Raw genomic sequence first — 23,015 nt, 5'->3', positions numbered from 1 at the left:
TTGATATTGGTAAACAGTGGATTCCATAGCCCCAGTCTTCTCCATATTTTTCATATCACTTTTATTTAAGTTTGCTATATTTTTAGTCTTAAAATTAAATATCTTTTGCTTTCACAAGTCTCAACGAACCTATTACTACTACAACATCATTGAAAAATATCATCAATAACATATCTCACGGAACAACAACTAAGATAAGAAAATCAACTTGGTTGTATAGTGCTCAACATAAGATACATTACGGAGCCTCACAGTAATGCATAAAATATGGATCAGGGATGATCCATGTTGCGGAATACACAAGGAGTCATCCTATCTTCAATCACTATTTGCATAACGACAATAATATACATAATCCTTGAAAACAAAAGATTTTAACCTATATTCCATCAAATAATTGACAATATAGGCTTAACTTTTGTATTTGTCAAAAGTCCATTCATTCTTTTACCAGTACGTGAATATCGACCACGAACGACTTTACTTTTGACAAAGTATGGGACAAATATAGTTCACGGACGTAAACACCAATCCCATAACCCATTGCAATATAACAAATCATACAGATTATTACTGCAAAAACATCATCCTCCAAATATTTTTAGAATCTAACCAAATAAATCTAAAAACATGAAGATGAAAACATTGGACATAGATATGTATAATCACAATAATTGCTATTCCAAACTCTAGTAATCCTTCTCAAAAACAAGAATAAATTCTCATAAGAAGTTTCCTAGGAATCAAGACAAACTCGTAATGCACATATAAGATGATTTGTCCTTAGAGAGTAGAATCAATCTTTTTAGCCCGGATTTATACCAAGAACAGCTATCAAAGGCGCATAAAAATATTTACAAAGAATAACATACAAAGTCATTAACGACCATGCACCATAGTTCACATAAAATGATTGTGAACATTCAATAATCCCACAGTAATGCGTACTACTGCCCATTCTTGAACTTCCTTCTTTGTGATTCACGAACAACATTCTTGTAAAATCTACAAATGAGCTTAGAAGAGTACTACTCCATGAATGCACGTGCCCAAGTCCAAGAGAAGTGGAACAAGTGCAACGAAACGGAGCAAAACACTCAAAATCAAGAGACAGGACAAATACCAATCTTAACTCATCCAAATTCAATAATTATCACCTCAATTTTGAACAGAATTAAAAGAGGAAGATAATGCAAAAGGAATTAGGTCATTCCGAGTTCGGACGAAGAGGTTACGACCAAAACAAGTTTACCGAATATCGACGTCAAGTATGCATACGGGTTTGCAAACGAATTTTCAAGTCCGCGAACTTAAACCCCTGGATTTTTATTTTAAAAGATGTTATGCATACCTGGTAGGTGTACCATGAGGTCCAAACATCCCGAACTACTATTTTCAAATCTAAACGTTTAAGAACCTTAAACACAGATCAAGTTAGGTAGAAGAGAACGATAAGAAAGGTACGTGAATCATTATAAGTTCTCTAAAAAAATAAAAGCACAAATATTGATCAAGTTTATAGACATACCTTTTTAGATGAATCCAATTGAATTCTACAGCCTTACCGAACATAACATGTGCGCCCTAATTTTCGTGCTTCCCTCACCGTATACATAGTAGGGCATTTCTTGGTGAGGATGCACTTTCAACACAAACAAGGTGTGTTGAGGTGAACAATGTCTTTCTCACCATGGAACCAAGAAAGAGTTTCTTTCCAACAACTCTTAAATATTGTAGTGTTGAGAAACCCAAGGAACTGTTTTTATAAGTCTATCAAAGAACTTCAAGAGAACCAAAAAAGGTTTGTGTTTCTGATTTCTTGTTTTCCAACTTATAAAAAACAGTTTATGCAGATAGTTTTTAGTACTGCGAAGGGAAACTCTTTTGATAAAAAGAGACATCCTAGATTATTCATAAAAGAAGACAATACTACTATCTTGATAGGAAGTATCAGGAATTGAGCAACGAATCAATTCATGCCTTGAGGTGATAAACTCAGATGACTGAGATTTAAACTCCTCTTGTAATTTTTTTAGTTTATCACAACTAATTGGATTACGCAGAGGAGGAGCATTGCTCTCACTAATTAGTAAACCAATATCAACCTCAACATGAATATTATTCATCATAACTTGATTTAGCCTGTCAAGAGATTCTTACTATTTATGGAGGTAGAACTCAACATCAAGAGATAAGCTCTCAAGCTTCTTTTCAATCCCTGAAAACACTTCAAGGGATTTTAAACCTGGTGGAGGTTTAGATAGAATTTCTTCTACATATTTTATTAAATTAGTCATGGAAGAGAATTCTGAAATCCTTGGATATGGTGGTAAATTTATTGAGATAGCACTACTGTCCATAGAGTCAGATCGCTACAAACACAGACTTGTAAGGTCTTGAACGTGTTTGCCTGCTCTGATACCAATTGAAAAAGCGGGGGTCTAACAACACCACCCAATATTTCGCTTAGCAATCTGTACGAAAAAAATCGAATATACTTTTAAGAGAATCAACAAGACTCAATCAATTAAAAGTATATCAACGATTTTATATCTCTCTTCTTGATTTGATTTACTCAAGCAAGAACTGCGAGTTCTAATCAAATACAAGGAATAACTTGGATGGTACCAGAGACCAATATCCAAAGATCAATCAATATCAATCAACAACCAAAGGTCGTATTTCCAATTGATTGATTCAAACGCACAACCTGCATTATTTCAATTATATAAACAAATATAATGCGGAAATAGAAATAACACAGACACCAGAAATTTTGTTAACGAGGAAACCGCAAATGGCAGAAAAACCCCGGGACCTAGTACAGATTGAACACACACTGTATTAAGCCGCAACAGACACTAGACTACTCAAGCTAACTTCGGACTGGACTGTAGTTGAACCCCAATCAGTCTCCCACTGATCCAAGGTACACTTGTACTCCCTACTCCTCTGATCCCAGCAAGATACTGCGCACTTGATTCCCTTATCTAATCTCACCCACAACTAAGATTTTCTACGACCCAAAATCGCAGGCTTTGCCAATAAACAAATCTGTCTCACACAAACAAGTATATCAAAGGATCAATATGTCTCCCACAGATAAACCCTAACGGTTTTGTTCCGTCTTTTTATAATAATCAAGGTGAACAGGAACCAATTGATAATCCGGTCTTATATTCCCGAAGAACAACCTAGAGTTATCAATCACCTCACAACAATCTTAATCGTATGGTAGCGAAACAAGATGTTATCACAAAAAATGAGACGAAGATGTTTGTGATTACTTTTTATATCTTGCCTGTCAGATCACACAACTATGATAAAAGTAGTAGCGGTCTGGCTTCACAATCCCAATGAAGTCTTTAAGTCGTTAACCGGGCAGAAATTACAAACTCCAGCAAAAATTCTCGGGTTTGAGAACTTCGCCGGTTCACGGACTGGGTTCTCGGACTGAGTTCGCGGACTTAGCTTCACGCAAGTAGTTTGTCAGCTCCAGCAGAAATTCTCGGGTTTGAGAACTTCGGCAGTTCGCGAACTGAGTTCCCGGACTTGGCTCACGCCATTCTTCCGGTTCTCTTGATCAACAAAGTTCGCAAACTTTAGTTCAAGGAATATGACTTATACATAAATGTGTTTCCACAATAATGCTTATGTCCACCATTGGTTATGTAATCTAAACTCTCATTCCAACCGTTGAAACATTCTTAGAGGACGTTATATAGTTGTTACACCATTTCTCGTCAAAGCAATTTTCAAGATGATTGAAACATATTATGACTTTCGTCACATGGTAAATATAAACTTGGTTAAAGCGAAAAGCTTACCAACACATATTTCTAGATATAGATAGGAGAGATATACTCGGTTCGAAATATCGAATGTGTATAATCCAAGTCTATATATATAGCATACGGCTTCTTGTCTCAAAGAGTACGAGATAGAGTAGATAGACTTTTGAGTGACAAATAGGTTCAAGTCTTAACATACCTTTTTGTCGAGAAGTTCCACCGGTTCCTTGAGTAGTTCTTCTACTTGTATGATGAATTGCCACGAAGTCCTTAATCTCAACTACACTTTCTATCCTAGTCCGAGACTTAGCTATAATAAACTAGAAATCAACACTTATAGTTTTAATCACTAACATTGACAAACATGCTTGAGATATCAACGCATGCGAGTTCGATCGAGCAATCCTCTAACATTCTGCATTCATCACAAAATCATGGTTATTTGCACTAACAACGATGTTACCAACACCACAACTGTTATCTACTGCAAATACCCCCGACCAGATGAATTCATTTGTTTGTTAGAATGCTTCTGTGCTATTACTTCACATCCAACCACACCCTCGAAGCAAGATATTCAGCATCCAAAACACTATCAATTATTTCCAACCTAGATGAAGTAGGAACTGCACCTTCACCTCCACCATCATCTAAGAGTTGAAATATATTGGTAGTGGGAATAATGGAGCTATTTTGAGAAGTGGGAACTGCACCTACCCCTCCAGCATTCTCCAAAATAACATCAGCATTATCAGACTCCAAAGGTTGAACAAGCTCCCCTACCGCAATCTCATTCACACCTAGAGTCACCGGAATAAAGGATCCATTCGCCGACACCATCCTTCCTAAAATTGAGGCATTAATGTTAAACGAGCCTGTCAGTCCAACTCGATTTTCCAGAGTCAATCCAACTGAGTCTGATTTCTCAACTCGGATCGACTTAGCCCCAAGAAAAGCGAGAGCAACTTTTTTTTGAATTTGAATTATTCTGCATATTTTGAAACTCAATCAAAAATATATTAAACTCCTCTAATGTATCCTTTTTTGGGGGTTAAATTTGTAGTCTCATTCGATTGAAACTGCCCAATCATGGTCGCCGTCTTCTACCATCAAAATCGCCAGAATATCTGTGAAATCTCCTTTGACCTTTATTCAAAAGAATTTTAGATTTTCCTTCCTTAATGTACCGTCTGCAACATCCATGAAGCCTCCCAAATAAATACCAATAGATTTCAACAGGTTGTAATTCCAGAACTGATGCGGAATTACCCTAATCTTCATCCATTTGAAAAATCTCGACATCGCCTGTATTGGAATTATCACATCTTGTTCACTTGAAACATCTGCATCTCTTGAACTTAGTCTTTTGTCTGAGACCACCACCATTTGTGATAAAGTTACTACTGAATCATCCACTATAATATTTTTTGGTCTCCATAGATCTAACCAATAATTTTTGATTAAAACTATTTGAGCAGACTGTGCATCAATAATCTCCATATCCTGAAAGGACTCCCACTGCATATGCTTAAGGACTTCTCTAGCAACCCTCTGCCAACGAACAATTCCTTGCACCTTAATCAAACCTATACAAGAATTTTCCTGCATCTCCTTCCTTGGTAGAGTGGCTTGAAAGTCAGCTTTCTCAGGGAGAACTTTTGCTAACCTCCTATTCAAGTTATTCACCTGTAAAACCTTCAAAATATCCTTACACAGCACCCCCCAATAATATCCACCATCACCACATGGGATACACAGAGCATAAGATCTTGGACCATCACCTCGACGTACCCTGGAGATTCTGAAATACCTCCCTTCTTCATTTTCCCTTACTTATCATAAGAACGATGCTTCACCCTCCCTTCTTGGCCATCTTCTTATATGAAAATTCAGATCCATTGATTGTTGTATCACATCCACCAACCAGTACGCTATATCAACTGAGATATGAATCCAAGAGAAAAATCCTCGTCGCTTCCTATCCTCTAATCTGATTCCTTTAGTATTTCCCAAAACCTCCATTGAAACACATAAAAATTTTCTGTCAAGATAGAGCGTATTTGCGCTCTTTCTCTCTCCATCTGGTGTATGTTGAGGAGGAGTTATCATCACAAGAATCACTGATATCATATTTAACAAACTCAAAATAAGTTTTTTTTGTGTTCACCCCTCTTCTTCTTCTTCATCTTTCTCATTTTTCTCTCTCTCAATAATTCTTATTCTAACAAAACTATCCTATTAATAACTCACAAATAATCATTACACTAACATTAATTTAATTACCAAGGGATTTTTGGTATTAACAAAAAATTAGGATAAGGGGTGACTCAAATTTACTTCAAATATCCACCCAAAAAAGAAATAGTAGTCCCCCACCAAAATGGAGTAGTGCCCAAAAAACGGTTTTATCCTTCCCATATCAACCCAACTGCTGTTTGGTCAGTTAATGGTTCAGTTTTTCGACCTGGTTGGTTTTGTGCAGCCCTGGGTCACTAGCACACGTTAAAAAGTTCTCTTATTTCTTTGTCCTTCTTTACCTTGTTCACCGTTTTACCTCGAAAAAAATATTCATTCTCACCTCTAGTTTTTTTTTGGAGCTTTATCTAATTTTTCTTCTTGTTTTCCTTGCGTATTAAATAGACTTCATATATTGAGTTAAGATTGATGATTTAACAATAAAAGTATTATAGTTGTTACCAATAAAAAATTACATTATATATATCAATTTCTTCTTGCTAAGAAAAGCATTGATAACGATAAAAGTAACCCTCATCTTTGTACCCCATAATCGTGTCAGTTTCCTCCGGCATCACAATAACCTAATAACTTCAGTACCGGTATTATAGTTGTATCCGAAACTCCCATTTTGTGCATGTTTCTCTTGCCTTACCCTTTTGATTTATCATCGCTGTTAAAAATAAATAAATTTGTGGACTCTGTCGGAGAATTCCGACTATCATTATAAAATCAGAAAGCTTACCATTTATATGTGTTAGCAACGTGCAAAAAGTGAATGATATAAAACGATATAGTGATGAATTTGTCATTGTAGTTACATGCTTGTTTTTTTTTTTTTTGCTTCACGGAATAATATGCGAAATTTTAACAGAAAATGGGTTATTTGTTGGTTACAAGAAGAGTTTATCGGCTCATAGATAGCCAAATTTCTAACTCCGACACTACATGCACACACGGTAATTTTTTAAGAGTATCGTTAAACAAGCAGTCATCTTAAAATTACATAAAAACACATCATATGTTTTCTTTGATCGTCAGATTTCGAAGTTGGCCAGCCCCAAAAATTTTCGGTCCAACCTAATGGTCCAATATGAAAACTATGAAACTCAACCCAAAAATGGAAACAAGTTTAGGTTTTAGGAAGTTTCTTTCTCTTAATCACTTTTTAATTTAAAATCACTAATTAGTAGCACCCGAAATAACGTGTTTCCTGGTAAATACCCTACTCCCAGTTTTTCCACAAAGCAAAGATGGAAATATTGCCACGTGTTAACAAAGAGTCAAAACAATCTCACGTGGAAAGACTATGCTCACCATAATGACCTCATTATTAGAGGCTTGTGGTCCCCGCCAAAAACATCTATTATTTGTCCCCGTAATCTGACGTATACGGACTTCACTTGGATTGGTCATTACGTCATCGTCTTTTTTCTCTTTAATTTTATTGCACACGTCATACGTCATGTGGACCCATGTTTGCTTGGGTACACTCAATAATTCCTAAATCTATAAAATATCTCTACTAATGTAACAACCGTTGATTACTTAATTAGGGTTTGTTCCTTTTAGTCTTCCCATCATAGAACAAAGTTTATTCCTAGTCTACTGGGAATCTTGGAAGAGGTGATGCTTGTAGTCTTGCACACAGTTGGATCAACTTCCATCACCGTATCAATAACTCTGCAGCGTCGGAATCTGGATAAAAGAGCCTAACAAAGATAAAAGATGTTGGATTATTTTGTGCCTGAGATGAACATGGAATTTTTGATATTAATCCTTAACCTTTGCTCTAGTGTATTTAACAGTTTAAACCCCCGACACTAGTAAAACCAGTATAATGTTGTGGATGTAAAAAAAGAAAATTTTATCTTCGCAATAATTTTCTTTTTCTTTTCTTTTTTTTTTTTGATAGAAGAAGATGATTTATTATTGAAACTTACAAGGAGTAAATATTGACAATAAAATGTCTTCATTTTATTGTGAGGATAAAATTTTCATGACCAAACTGATTCAATATGATTAGAATTTACTTTCGGTTGCAGTTAAAATTTTGTGAATCCCCGCTACCATATTGACCTCAGCTGGATCTATAGCGGTTTTGGTGATTTTATTTTTCATATATTAGGCATTGATATTCAAAAAGGTGTTGGAGCCCAGCTTGTTACTAGGTTACCAACAAAAGGCTTTGTATAAGTTTTAATGGAGTATTGGTAAAACAAAATAACTAAAAAAATAAATAAATAATACATTATACATTATACATGTAAAATTCTTAATCATTGATTAAGTTTGTTCAACAATAACATCAAAATAATATATTTAAGTATGTACCTTAACGATACTCTTTTTTCTTTCTCTTTTTCTTTTCCATATTTCTTCTATATAAATCCCCAACTTGCGGAACCCCATTTTCTCCGTTGACAAACCAAAACATCCTTCTTTTCCTCTCCCTCTCTCTTGCATTCTTCATCATACTTTCTCCACCTAAAATTCTCTTAGTTCCAAAAAATGATCCAAGGAGTAAGGGAAGGCTGCTTAGGAGGAGGAGGATTGAGGTTTGAATTATCGATACCGTTTAATAACGGTCCCGAAATTGTCACTCCTCCAACGGCTTTAACTATAGATGTAGCGGAGACAGTTGAAAAAAAGATTCAACGGTTGATACAGGAGAATCCAGTGATTATCTTTAGTAAATCATCTTGTTGTATGTGTCACGTCATGAAGAGGTTGTTATCAAACTTAGGGTGTACACCTACTGTGATTGAATTAGAAGATGATGAGATTTCTGCACTTCCAATGGAGGATGTTGTTCCCGGTGGCGCGGCACCGGCCGTTTTTATAGGTGGTGAGTGTATTGGTGGATTGGAGAGTTTAATGGCTCTTCATCTTAGTGGTAATCTTGTTCTTAAACTTGCTCAAGTTGGTGCTAGAAATTTTTTGTATAAATTTTAGTAGCGTTGTTTATCAATTTCGTTGTCGAATTCAAAAATCAGAAAAAAATTAATTTATCAAAGTGTTGAGATTCTAAAAATATGAGTCTGGGCGCCGCTATAAATTTCTCTGTTCATGGATCGCTGGTCGAAGAAGGATTGAAAATATTTGTCGATCGGCAAATAGCCTTTTGTGATTTGTTTTTGGTATTGTATTAGTTAGTTTAGACAAGGGTTTGTATAGATCTATATAATCCTAGGTTTGTTTCCATTAATGGGTATCTCTTTTGTGTACCAAAATTATAAGAAAATGAAAGATGAAATAAAATAATTATTGTAATGTATTGGATGTTTCGTTTCATTATTTTACTTTCTTGTAATAAGATTAGTTTACAAATTACAATCAAGCACGGACAAAAAGCTCCTTCACCGTGAAGAAACTAAAATAGACAAGTCACAAGAGTACTAGTAAGTGGGTCTCATAATCATTTCTTTGGATGTGTAAGTTCTATTCGATAAAATAAATAAAAGATTTGGCATAATTGTGTTGTAGGAGAATTAGTATTGCTTTCTAGCTAAAAGAGAGTATCTTTGACATGCTTTGAATGGCATGTTTGATTTTGGTCTTGTTATGCTACAACTATAAAGCTTGCATCATATGTAGAACAACTTACGGAGCATAATCCTCAATTAGTAATCCAACGGAATAATTTCTGTTTTACAAAATTGTGGGTGTTCAATTTAGGTGCAAATTTAAACATTGAACTGTTACAAGAGGAGAGGAAGAACACCGGAAAAAGACTAGATAAATGTATGTATAGATATCCGGTTGAATCGGGAGAGAAATGGTTTTTAGATCATAAGTCCACCATTTTTTTTATGATTTTCTTCTTCTTGAGAAAGGGATGATCCAAGATTGGAGTGATTTGCTTTAGATCTTGAAAATTTCAGTGAAAATTCAGGTCGTCGGAGGTCACCACCGATGTGACTGAAACTTAGTAAACCCAACATAAAACGACCATTTGAAGTCGAGCAAAGATGCAACGGGAGCACATAAACATCCACCATGAAGACGTAGAGAACTTGCCACCGGCAAGAAATGATGAAACCCAAAACTAAGCTTAAAAAACACTGAAAAAACACTAGCTAATCTAAGAAAATCTAATTATAAACTGAAATAAAGAAGGTTACTTCTCAAATCTACTCCAAAAAAACTGATCTGAGCAGCTGAAGTTTGCCGGAAAAAGGAATTGGTTTCGCCTGAATATTTCTGTGAAGAAAAGAGAAAGAATTCAGGATTTCTATCACAACAGGATTTTGTGAGAAATATATAAGTTTTTTAGCCAACTACACTCATATACCTTCCTAAAGTGTCGGCAAAGTGGAACATGAAATCTGATTCTAAGTATAAGTTTTATTTGGAGCATAGCCGGATTATAAAATCATGATTTGGTATTATCTTTGACATCAAAGCCAAAAACTCATATGATAGGGTTTTGGTATTGTATTGAGATTTTTTTATTTTCTGTTATAACCTTAAATAAATAAAATTTCTCTTGTGATGGGGGATCATCATTTCTTAAACCTAATAAGAATTTTAGGAACATATAGCATAAAATCAACAAATAGTCATAATTCATAATTTGTTCTACCACAATACATAAGAAGCCGTCGTTCATTTGGACACTTTGTGCCGGCGCATAGAAATCTCAGGGTCGGCCCTGTCACCCGTTGCAGTTTAAAACTGGGCCTAACGATATGCTCGCCTATAAGTTCCCCTAATCTTTAGCAAGTGAGATGCGAATATAAATCCCATACACTTAGGAGGCACAATCACCACATGATTGTATATAGTTTTAATCAACCATAGTTTTAACTTTTAATCACCTTTCACTTGCCAAGAGCACTTACAAAACAATGTCCAAATTCAAGCAATCATTATTCATTAATATAAACATGCTTGGTTATACTTGATTTTTTTTTCTGCTGTCGGTTTTGCCCAAAAACCAAAACTAAAGCTAAATACAGCTTAGCATATTTGGCATATCTAGGTGCCACCATTGTGGACGTTCTCAGTGGCCATGTCATCTTTATATACTCAACAGAAACACACCTCATCAACATACCGTTGGGACATCATGCCAATCACTTTCGCATTTTGCCAAACTCTTTATTGTGAACTCCACTTCTTTAATTATCTCAAGTGCCTAAATGCATACTTGCTTTAAGTTTCTGATAGATAGATCGAAAATCGTACGCTAGAAAATGATCTCCTAGTCATTTTCGAAAACAGAATTTTGTTGTACCATAAAGTCACATCCATGATACTAATGGTGGCAATGCAAGTTGGTACTGTTTTAGACACTCAATTTCAAGTATCAACCCATGTGGTTTTTAATGGTGAGAGTGCAAGTTGTTTACCTCAAATCAACTGATTGATTCCGAATATATGATGATGAAGAAAAATCTAACATGAAGCGGAATCTCAATTGCAAGATTTTTTTTTTCCATGACATTCACACCTAGAGGTGTAAATTGGGCTGTGCCAGCACGAGCACAGCACGTTAAAATCGAAGCCCAGCCCAGCACGTGATTTAGCCCAACACGGCACATCAGGTTAGTTTCATGGGCTATGGTGGATTAGTCTAATCATCACATCATAGCATGCGGCACGGATAAACACGTGGCCCAGTCCAGCACAACACGTTAAGAAAGCACGTCGTAACATGCACAAATACATAATATAACAAGGTATCATACATCACATTTTGTATATATTTCACAAAAAAGTCACTATTCTAACTAGTTTTTGGCATTTTATGCTAGCTTATTTTTATAACAACACACATAATGCCTAAATATTTGGAAAATATATCTCAATATCGTTGTTATAATGTTGTTACCTATAGATACTTGACTAGAACATTAATTTACATGACAATATATGATCCAATTTTATATTTGGTTCGATATTTCTTTTTATTGGATAAACTTGTTAATTTTACTTGAAATAAATTCTGAAATAATTTCAAATTCTATGTAGATATCGTGATAATGTCCGTCTTAATATATACCATTAAGTGATCTCAAGTTGTTTATAGCACGTGTGTCAGTACGACACACCACGGCACAACACGTTACGTGTTGTGCCCGTGGGCTGTGTTGTGCCTAGATTTTGACTAGTAAAGCACAGCAGGACACATCACGTTTACATCGTTGGCACAGCCCAGCACGGCATATGGCACGTGAAGCACGCGATTCCGTGTGCCGGAATGTGCTGGACCGACACGTTTTACACCTCTATTCACACCCACAAAAATAATATAAATCCCAGTGATCCATAATATTCAAAATCTAAAACAAAATAATTTGGGGACTGAATTAGGAATCCAACTATTAGGGTAGGCAAGAAGTATGTCAAAATGAACTTTAGAGTTCAGAATATAAAAATAATTAGGTTTAGGAGCTAGCCTAACAGGGTAAGCAATTTTCTACTCTAGCTATGACCCGACTCGCCCTTTTGTGTATTGGTGAAATTAGTTCATAACAGTAGAATTAGTCAAATATTTGTTAGTTGCACCAATAGGTCTATGGTTTAGATGTTTTCGAGGGATTTCTCTTTTATTTCTTCTAGTCACCGGGCTTGTAAGTAGCAAACCTATTTTATAAAATATGATTGATTTTTATTTAAAAATAAATAGTGCTGAGTTGATATGATAGGGCAAGCAATTATTACTTGATCAAAATATAGTTTCAAGGGAAACAAAGGATTTAGACTTATCATAGTATTATTTTATTATGAATCGTTACATAGTATAACAACAATAACAAATTATTAGAACGAAATTCGGGTTATGAGTATCAACATCTACTATGTTTGAATTTCTTTTTCTAAAAACTTAAATATTACTCAGCCTATTTTTCTAGCCGAATACTAATTTTACAAAATAAAATCATTAATCATTTGATTGAACGTTAATAGATTACAAATGTCACTTATATACTCTTAATCAAAAAAAAAGAAGATAAATCAACTTCAATTAGCTTACATCACTCTATTAAATTAGGTAAATTACAATGATCAAATTATAATACATAAAAAGAAATAATAAAAGTTGGAGAATGACCCAACTTCTCAAAAAGTACAACTCAACTCACTATTATAACTAATGGTGGTACACTTTATTTGTCCATAAGATGTAATAATACTACCAAAATTCCAAATAAGATTCTCAGTATCTCCTTTTTCATATGTCATGTTTTGCAATTTTCTTATTCATTTTTTGACTTTTACTCCATTTAGTTTCACTAAAATTTACTGAAAATTTAGGAAAATGAGGATTTTTTTTTTCATTTATTTTGGCCAAAAGTGAAGAACTGCATCACTAGTCACTATGGTTGGTTCCAACTCATTTTCATTTGTTTTTACTCTCAACTTTGATGCTTTATTCCAACATTTTTGGGGTCGGCAGCAGGAGAATCATTTTAATTTTGAAGAAGAGGAGAATCTTTAATAGAAATTCAAAGGTGTTCGTCATTGGATTACCTCATTTTCTTATTTATTCTAACCGCGATTAGTGCCGACTAATTATTCAATTAGTATAGAGCCGTGGGAATTTTGTTTCTATGTGCTTAAATCATCCCAATTAAGATCCCCTTTCTTATTCAAAACATTGGTCATAAATAACTTGAACATGTTATTCAAGATTCTATGGATCGAAAGAGGAAAGGGTATTGATAATTCTTTACATTTCTTGTACTTACTTTCTGAAATCTTAAAGAAAGGTAACCCACCTCAGTGGAACTAGAAATGTGCCCACTAAAACAAATAGGATGCATACACTAATTGCGGTCTAAAATTAGCGAAGGGATGAAGCAATGTTTTACCATATTTCTGTCTGCAAGCAGAACCGGATACGAAAATGTGAAGTCTGTAAGGGTAGTTGATAGGTTAAAGAGCTAGCGGAGCACAGAACAAGGTATGAGAAAGTTGGTATAGCATATTTGTGTCTGTAAGCATTGTTGATCAGGTAAAGTGGTGGAGCGCAGAACCAGATATGAGAAAGTGAAATCGATGATAAGCTTTTGGAGCAGAGCACAAAACAAGGTATGAGAAGGTTGAGTAGTTGATATCCATGCACATCTTAGCAAAACTCTATCAAAATTTGACATTTTATTCATAATTTATTTCGATTTAGTACGATTCTTGTACAACTTTTCATAGTAAATACAAGGATGATACCCGATATTATCAAATTCGCGGGAATCATCAAATCCACATCACTAAAAATCTGAAATCTGAATTCATTATTGAAATTCTATGTAATTTGATAACCTCCTAAGACAAGATAAAATAGGGTCCAACATAGTCGGGAACCAGTTTGATCCTAAACTAGAATGTACTTATCCCAACATCCGAACGCACGGTTACAACTGTTATCCAGTTAGCTCATGTACATCAAAATCTGTGCCACTGGATAAAAAAAGAAGGTAGTGAGATGATAATATCAAGAATGTTATCATCTTCAAGTCCTATCATCAGAACCAGTTCAACAACAATGGCAGCAATTCAACTCTGTTCATCATCAGCCTTTGTTGTTCAACATCATAACAGCTTGAAAAGAAGCCCCTTCTCTTCATTTCCTGTTAAACCACTTGTGGCTACAAGAGCTTTCTCTTCTAAAATCTCAAATTCAGCTGCCAAAGGTTAGATTTTTTTTAATTATTCTTCATTAATGTTATCAATTCCATAAAGGGTTGTTGTTGATTTTGGTTTTGAACAAATGGTTTGTGATATTGGATTAAGTATTCTGCCAAAATGTGAAGTAAAAATTCTACAATTTTTAGATTAATTTTGATTTGTAAATTTTACATTGTCATTGTTGCCGAATTCTGTAGCATATCATAATGTGTATGTTGTTTATCTACTACTGCAATGGAGTTTGAAGAATTTAATTTATGGGTTCTGTTTGAATTAGAATGGTTGTTGATTAACCTAAATTGGACACTGTAGCCTTTCAGAATGTCATTGTAATTGAGACAAGTTCATAATCATAAGTAGGAGAACTCATTCGTAATGTTTCAACTAATTGATTTTGAGTGACACAATTGAGTACATTAGGAATATTGGTATCTACTAGTTGTGTTCTGTTTCATCATGAACCATTGACTTCGGCGGAGCAATTCCTGGCTTGGTCAAGCATTGGCATTCTTGACATTAGCTTGGCCAAAGACCATAACTTTAGCTTCCACTTAGAATTGTTATGACCTAGCTCAATTGAATGTGAGTGTTGGTAAATAATTCTTGTTTGTGGTTTGGACAGATGAATCTCTACCCTGTATCGGTTTTCTGGGTCTTGGAATTATGGGTTCTCCAATGGCGCAAAATCTTTTACAAGCTGGGTATACACTCTAGAAAATTTACCTATCACAATTGTGTATATATTTCAAGTGTATCCACACTTGATGATTATATTTTTACTGTCAGGCTTCAATAATTACATGTTTCGCCTTATTATCCTTTTTATCTAGATGCGACGTAACTGTTTGGAATAGAACGAAAAGCAAGTGCGACCCTCTTATAAATTTGGGAGCAAAGTAAGTTTTTGATAAATTCATTACTTGTGAACTTAATATGATTGAATTTGTTATGATTGCAATATAGTGCTCCTGAATCAATGTTCGATTTTATTTATTTTGGAATTCAGTCATTTTTTAGTCTTCAACTAAGTTTTTCATGTACAGATATCAAACAACCCCTGAGGAAGTTGCCTCAACTTGTGACATCACATTTGCCATGCTTGCTGATCCTGAAAGTGCGGTGAGTGTGTATAATTGACTTGACTTACGTCCCTTTATAAATTGATGTATGACTTAATGACTTACTCAAGCTACTCTTTTCAGTATGATGTTGCATGTGGAAAATATGGAGCTGTAAATGGAATGACCCAAGGAAAAGGGTACGTCTTTCCGTTCCCATCATGAAAACGTTAGAAGTATCAATTTTGCTGATTAAGTTCTGAAATGTGTGAAAGCGTAGTGCTTTGAGGAGTATAAGCATTGCTATCTGTTAATGTTCACATGCTAGAAGCCTGTTCTGCTCAGTTTCTTTGATTGCTAAAAGTCTGACTCAGGAGGAACTTTTGCAGGTATGTCGATGTTTCTACTGTTGATGGTGATACTTCTAAACTGATTAACGACCAAATCAGAGCCACTGGAGCATTATTTTTAGAGGTGGGTGGGAATTCTATTTTTTCCATTCAGTATTTACAGTTGTGAGATTCATATCATGTTCTCATCGTGTTTCTCTTCAGCGATGTGGTAGTAATTTGTTTAAAAGGATTTTCTTTCAGATTTTTTGTTTCTTAATAGGCTCCAGTTTCAGGCTCGAAAAAGCCTGCTGAGGATGGTCAGCTGATATTTCTAACTGCAGGTAACTAGTATTTCTTTTGGATTAAAGATTATGGTCAATGCACTACGTTGAACATATTCTACAACTTTCTACGAATAAGATTTATGGTTGTGCATATGCAACAACCTGCTTTATTCAAATTTATCATGCTTATCGAGGAACAAAAACTAAAGCTTTGTCTGTAATCAAACAGGGGATAAAGTTCTGTACGACACTGCAGCTCCATTTTTAGACATTATGGGAAAGGTATATATACAATTATTTACCGCGTCAAGGATAAAGATAACAACTGTGTTTAAACAGGACTTACATTCTTCTGATTCTGCTGTTTGATTATTCTAATCAGTCAAGGTTTTACCTTGGAGATGTTGGAAATGGTGCAGCTATGAAACTTGTTGTTAACATGATCATGGGAAGGTACTGAAATAATTCCCTATGTAACAACATCAAATATCATGTTAGATGGAGATCATGTAAGAGTTGGCCTTGACCAAATATATTTTGTCTGATGATTCTGTTACTGTATCCTGCACCAGTATGATGGCTTCATTTTCCGAAGGATTGCTTCTTAGTGAAAAAGTAGGGCTGGATCCAAATGTTCTGGTTGAGGTATCTACCAAATCGTAGCAACTCTTCCCTCTTTGGATTTTAACATATATTTTGTTTCAATGCATCAAACTTCAATGATTGAAGTTCAATCTTTATGTTTTGCAGGTAGTGTCCCAAGGTGCTATAAGTGCACCAATGTTTTCGATGAAAGGTCCTTCAATGATTAAAGCTGTCTATCCAACAGCCTTTCCTTTGAAGCATCAACAAAAGGTTTGTACTGGTGTTTTATGACAAACATCCTTGCATGAAATACACTTACACAAGATTTCACCTGATGGATGCATTGACCACACAGATTATCCTTATTCCGCTTTAGAATGTGAAAATGTAGCTAAACCTCTAAATATTCCATTTAAAAGTTTCTACTGATGGCAAGTTCGTTAGAATTTATATGCTTAGAAATATGGGCACTAAATGAATCTTGTATTCATGAATTGACTGGAATTTGGATCTTCTCAGGACATGAGACTTGCTTTAGAGCTAGCTGAATCCGTATCTCAACCTACTCCAATTGCAGCTGCTGCTAATGAACTGTACAAAGTAGCAAAATCTCATGGTCTTAGTGATCAAGATTTTTCAGCAGTAATGGAAGCACTGAAAGCAAGGTTGCAAAAAGAGTAAAATCACTTGATATGGTAATTCGTTCAAATCGCGTTTCTACAGACAAAATTTTCCTAGTAAGTGCTATATTGTTATGGAATTTGTTATGTCTATAGAGATTCCTTGAACGCATATAACCGAGCTTTCACACACACACAAAAAATGAATATATTGCTATATGTCATCATGTAACTAAAACATCAATTTTAATGAAATGGATGTACTTTTGCCTTTTTCCTGTGTATTCGCGTGGTTTTTCTATATAATTGGTTTTGAATTTCGTATTTCCTTCTCTGTGTAGGACTCATTCTATAAAACTTAACTTGTTCTAGCTAACAAAAGAACAATTCAGTACTAAGATATGAAAATTATGATGGAAAATACAACATTTTCTAAAATTGGTTTGCCCATAAACACCTCCACTTGACATTTAAGAAACATTCTACGTTTCCCTGAGTTTTATCTTTTGACTGTCCGAGTTATGGGAGAACTTCTCGACATGCCCCACCTGCAAAGGGAGAGTTTAGTAACATTTCGCCATCAGTAACTCCATGTTTGTTTCATGGGATTGGTATTCACATTCCCAGGCAAGGAATGTGATCCAAAATCCACTGTAGAACAAGCAATTGCTTCAGTAATATAGTGGTGAAGTCACTGCCAGATGATACCAACAACCTGAGCATGAAACAAATTAAGCCTTGAGCATAAACTCGCATTTCATTTGTCGCTGGATGCCCAAGACGGGAGCTGATATTTTGGCAAGAGCAAAGGCAAAATCCGTCATGAAACGGTGTTTACCTAACCCCAGACTGTTTCAACAATTAAAAATCACATTGTATGATTGCCTGTAACAAGGAATTCAATGAATATTTGTTGCGTTTTTTTATATATGGCGGGATAACATAACAAACCAGTATTTTTTAAAGGCTCTAAGACCTTTTCAAACGTTCTTTATATTATTCCACCAGGATTCTAGAAGGGTTTACCTAAAATAATAATTTTAACAACCCGTGACTTATACCACGGGCGCAGAGACGTGACGGCATTTTCAAGGCTTGAATTTGAATTCAGAGAGTAACCGTCGGTCACTGGCATTCACACCCTATATTCAAGGCTTCCACAAGAAAAATGCAGGGGTCATTCATTAAGTAGAATATGTGTTTAACCGAATGGGCATAGCTCAGTTGATTAGGGACTGAGTCTCAAATTTAAGCTTAGTAGTTCAAATCAATGTGCTTATTTATGCTTCCATAAAAATCTAATAATTTAAGTTTTCAATATACGTACTAATGCGTCACCAACGACGACTTCTTGAATAATCAAGTTTGACGAATTCGTAACTGACCTCGATGGTCAATACGCAGCAGCTGATTGCTCATTCAATACATTTACCGTTTCCTCTATTTGCAGCTATATAAAGATGATCATTAGCAACTCTTAAACCAATACATTCAGAAGAACATTAGCATTCCAAAAGACAATCAGCTTAACTAGATCATCTGAATTCCTCACAATGAAGTTAATCCCACTCTATTATCTGCTCACTTTCACTTTCACTGCCCACATTGTCTTTTGCCAAAACACAAGTAGTCCAGATCCACTGTACCATTTCTGTTTCGGCGAACAAACCTATTCCAGTTCTTATGGTAAAAATTTGCAAGCTTTGCTCAATTCATTCTCCGTTACTGTTCCTCCTACTGGCTTTGGTCTTGGCTCTATGGGACAAGCAGAAGACCGTGTTAATGGATTCGCACTTTGCCGAGGTGACATAGAATATCATGATTGTAATACATGTTTAGCTACAGCAACTAGTGAGATTCATAAGCGTTGTTCTTACAACAAAGGAGCAGTCATATGGCATGATAATTGTGCAGTTAAGTACTCAGATGAGAAATTCCTTGGTAAGATTGATGTCACAAACAAAGTTTACATGTGGAACTTGAACAACGTAAGTGATCCTAGTGTTTTTAATAAGAAAACAAGAGACTTCATTACAAGTTTATCAGAGAAGGCTGTAGTTCGTACTAGCATGAAGCTGTTTGCGACCGGAGAAATGGCACTGGGAGGATATTCTGATGAGAAGTTGTATGGTTTAGTTCAATGTAGTCGGGATTTATCGTCAAGTGATTGCAAGAAGTGTTTGGATGATGCAGTGAATGAATTACCAAATTGTTGTGAAGGTAAAAGAGGTGGCAGGGTCATTGGTGGAAGCTGCAACATTCGATATGAATTGTACCCTTTTGTCAAGGCTTAATTAATAACATACAGATCGTCAGTCACACCTAAACTTCTATACCAATATTTTGTATTTGTATATTCATTATAATAAGTTCTAATTTGAACACAACATTATTTAGTTTTTACCATTTGCTTTCGATGTGTGGCTTTTATGGCATCCTCCAAGTCTCCTATGATTAGGAAATTCATAAACTTGGCCACCAAGTATCAGTCTCCTACGATTACGAAACTCATAAACTCTTTCCTAATTTAACTAGGACCAAAACAGGAAACCCACTGTTTTATTTGCAGAATGTATATTTATTATTGGCGTCCTATTTAGCTACAAGATACTAAACCCTAAACCCATTAGTTTCACTGCGTATTGCATCACAGTTTGATCATGTCGAACCTCCCAGGTGATATCGTTTTCCGCATACTATCGACGTTCCCTCCAGAATCAACATGCAGATTCAGGTGCATTTGCAAACACTGGTACAACTCATTCGATCCCCATTATTTTATGGAAAGTCGTCCTAAACACAGTATCACAAAGTCATCATCAAACTTTGAAAATAACCAGCATGAGTCTGTTAAGTTGATTTCTCCATTCAAAGATACAAACCGTCTGAATGTTGAGATTGTTGGTTCTTGTGATGGTTTGATATTGTTGAAAGTTTCTTGCAATGGTTGGTTTTCAAAGAAAAGCTATAGAGATTTTCAGACGGAGACTCACTGGCTTTGGAATCCAAGTACAGAAGAGTTGAAAGAAATATTAAATCCACAAATTATATATGGACGAAAGTATCAAGGAAGTTACGTCTATATATCCAGTGTTACATATGCGGTTGGTTATAATTCGAATACCAATGATCACACGATTGTGGTAGCTATCTGTTTTGGTAGTAATAATATTTGTCATGGTTGCAAAATTCAGGTTTATACATCAGAATCGAATTCTTGGAAAACCTTGCCCAACATTTTTCCTTATGAAATTTTTGGTAAGTACGATAAGCCTGAAGTAGTATTTTTTCGTGGAGCTTTTGACTGGATAGGGAGGCAACTTGGATCCAAGAAAAAATGCATTATTTCTTTAGATATCCATGGAGAGAACTTCAAAGAAGTAGCTGTCACCCCTCACTAATTCAAAGAATTAGTCCCTTGATTGTTCTAACAGAATTAGTGTCGTTCATCAAACTGTTAAGGATGTGATTAGTGACTGGAAAGAGATTAATTTCTCTGAAAGGGGGAGGCAATTATGGAAGAGACTCCCAGCTTCTATAATGTGGGGGTTATGGAAAGCTCGAAATGCAATCGTCTTTGATGGAAATTTTTTTAAACTAAATGAGGTGATTAGGGACATCAAGATTGATACTTTCAACTAGGTAAAGGGTCTGCATTGCTTCAAAGGAGTCAACACTTCACTTGTTCTTGTTGAGTGGGAAAATTTCTTTGTAACCCCTCACTAATTCTTTGTTTTCTGTTGAGCCTGTGTGCTTTGGGTTTTTTCTGTTTTTTCGGTCGGCATGTTTGTCTGACTTTGTCTAGCCATCTTGGCTACTGGGTTTTGTAATTCTTTTATTTTATTTCCTTTCTTTGCCGAGCAAAAAAAAAAAAAAAAATAGCTGTCACCCCACAAGTCGATGGATTTTTGAATAAGTACAGTTCATCATATTTTCACTAAGGCATTGGGTGTTTTAAGAGGGTGCCTTTGTATAGTGCTACAAGCATATGCTCTCTCTACTATTGAAGTATGGGCGATGAAGAATTATAATGTGCAAGAATCCTGGTCTAAATTGTTTACTGCCTGGCCCCGGCTCTGGATCCCAGGAGTCGAATCTAAAGTCTCCATTCCCATTTATTGTGTGAAATTACTATGGGAATTTAAGAATGGTGAAGTTTTATTCGTAACTGGGGAATCAATTGCAAGCATTTGTTATTTAGTTTTATATGGCTCGTGGCATCATAATTGTGAAGTCACCGAGATCCAGCATATGGCACGTGACAAATGGAATACCGAAGCTTATGTTGACCGAAGTCTAGCACGTACGAGAATAAGAACATGATGCACACATGTGGATTGAGATAATCGGTACGTATGATTGAAACTTTGAATTATTGAATTTACGAAAATGCTATACTACAGCTCTTTGACCGCTGAGTAACAGCTATTCTGAGGTGGTCATCATGTGGCAGTTGACGTGGTGGAGAGAAGTTGTTTAACCTTCACACGTCACGTAATTTTTTTGAGATTACAAATCTATCAATAATCAATCGTTCCCCGATCATCATTACAAATCTATGATCTCTCTTGACATAGCAGTCTATCGGAACCGGTTTTACAGATTGAAAAGTAAAAATATCAAAAATTAATAATTCTCCAAAATAGGTTAAAATATTCAATTTTAGTATGTGCTTCTACGTTTTTCACTCAATCATATCTCAAAAATTGGTGGTCACTTAAATAAAGATTTTGTTTATATTCTGAATTTTACTATGGCATTATCCCGTCGAAGGTGATCAAATTGTTGCGATATGTTTCTTTGGCAGCAATAACCTTTAATGGCAGACATATTCTACAACGAAGGAAGTGGGGTTTTAGCAAAGAAGAGAAATGGAAAACAGCACAAAGAAACATGCTTGCTTTACGATTTTTTTTTTATTCTTCTAGAATTGTGTTCAGTAATCAACATAATCTAATGTATCTCAATCGAGAGGAATCAGATCTGCTCACCGAGGAAAATTTACCTATATTTTTTCTCGACAGCGGAATGTTTCGGACCTGTTTCCGTCGATCTATATACTGTGCAGATATTTTTTATTATTATTTTATAATCGAGAAAAGGGGAAATTTATTGCAAAGAGGAGAAAAAATTACATATTATAAGAATTACACAAAAAACCGGGATACAGTCTTAAATATAATGGAAGTAAAAAAGAAGCTAACTCTTATACGAATGAAAGATATGCTCTTCCAAGAGAAAATACACCAATCAAGCCTGAAGTTAAAGTTTATGTCCTGATACTTATCAGTGTGTGATTGAAGCCTAGTAGTACATTTTGCTAACTAAGCTGTGCTCGTTTCCTTGATTCCTCATCACATTATGTCTTAGTCTGTCACTCTTATTGGTGAATCTTAATTGTCTGCATTAATCAAATAAAGTCCTAAATCTTAACTGTTCTTCTAAATCATTAACTATTAACCATTGGTGACGATTG

The 23,015-nt window shown here is 35.3% G+C and overlaps 4 protein-coding genes across 4 annotated transcripts; all 4 read left to right on the top strand.

The window, feature by feature from the left end:
* Window positions 1-8,537: 8,537 nt before the first annotated feature.
* LOC113294098 (glutaredoxin-C6-like) lies at window positions 8,538-8,981 on the top strand. The gene has a single exon (XM_026542519.1). The coding sequence runs from the start codon at window positions 8,538-8,540 to the stop codon at window positions 8,979-8,981; it is 444 nt and encodes a 147-aa protein (XP_026398304.1).
* A 4,629-nt stretch (window positions 8,982-13,610) lies between these two features.
* LOC113295541 (glyoxylate/succinic semialdehyde reductase 2, chloroplastic-like) lies at window positions 13,611-17,821 on the top strand. Its single transcript, XM_026543870.1, has 12 exons — window positions 13,611-14,665; window positions 15,283-15,361; window positions 15,491-15,556; window positions 15,704-15,779; window positions 15,863-15,918; window positions 16,108-16,192; window positions 16,331-16,391; window positions 16,564-16,616; window positions 16,717-16,787; window positions 16,907-16,979; window positions 17,085-17,189; window positions 17,439-17,821. The coding sequence occupies exons 1-12, from the start codon at window positions 14,458-14,460 to the stop codon at window positions 17,598-17,600; spliced, it is 1,095 nt and encodes a 364-aa protein (XP_026399655.1). The 5' UTR covers window positions 13,611-14,457; the 3' UTR covers window positions 17,601-17,821.
* Window positions 17,822-19,029: 1,208 nt separating this feature from the next.
* Window positions 19,030-19,920, top strand: LOC113292853 (cysteine-rich repeat secretory protein 38-like). Its single transcript, XM_026541687.1, has one exon. The coding sequence runs from the start codon at window positions 19,093-19,095 to the stop codon at window positions 19,831-19,833; it is 741 nt and encodes a 246-aa protein (XP_026397472.1). The 5' UTR covers window positions 19,030-19,092; the 3' UTR covers window positions 19,834-19,920.
* A 279-nt stretch (window positions 19,921-20,199) lies between these two features.
* LOC113294096 (F-box protein At3g08750-like) lies at window positions 20,200-20,940 on the top strand. Its single transcript, XM_026542518.1, has one exon. It carries the CDS (start codon window positions 20,200-20,202, stop codon window positions 20,938-20,940), a length of 741 nt encoding a protein of 246 aa, XP_026398303.1.
* The last annotated feature ends 2,075 nt before the right edge of the window (window positions 20,941-23,015 follow it).

Source organism: Papaver somniferum, chromosome 7 (assembly GCF_003573695.1).
Source record: "Papaver somniferum cultivar HN1 chromosome 7, ASM357369v1, whole genome shotgun sequence".
Classification (NCBI taxonomy): domain Eukaryota; kingdom Viridiplantae; phylum Streptophyta; class Magnoliopsida; order Ranunculales; family Papaveraceae; genus Papaver; species Papaver somniferum.
The sequence above is the reverse complement of the archived record's forward strand: the minus strand, read 5'-3'. Positions and strand labels throughout refer to the sequence as shown.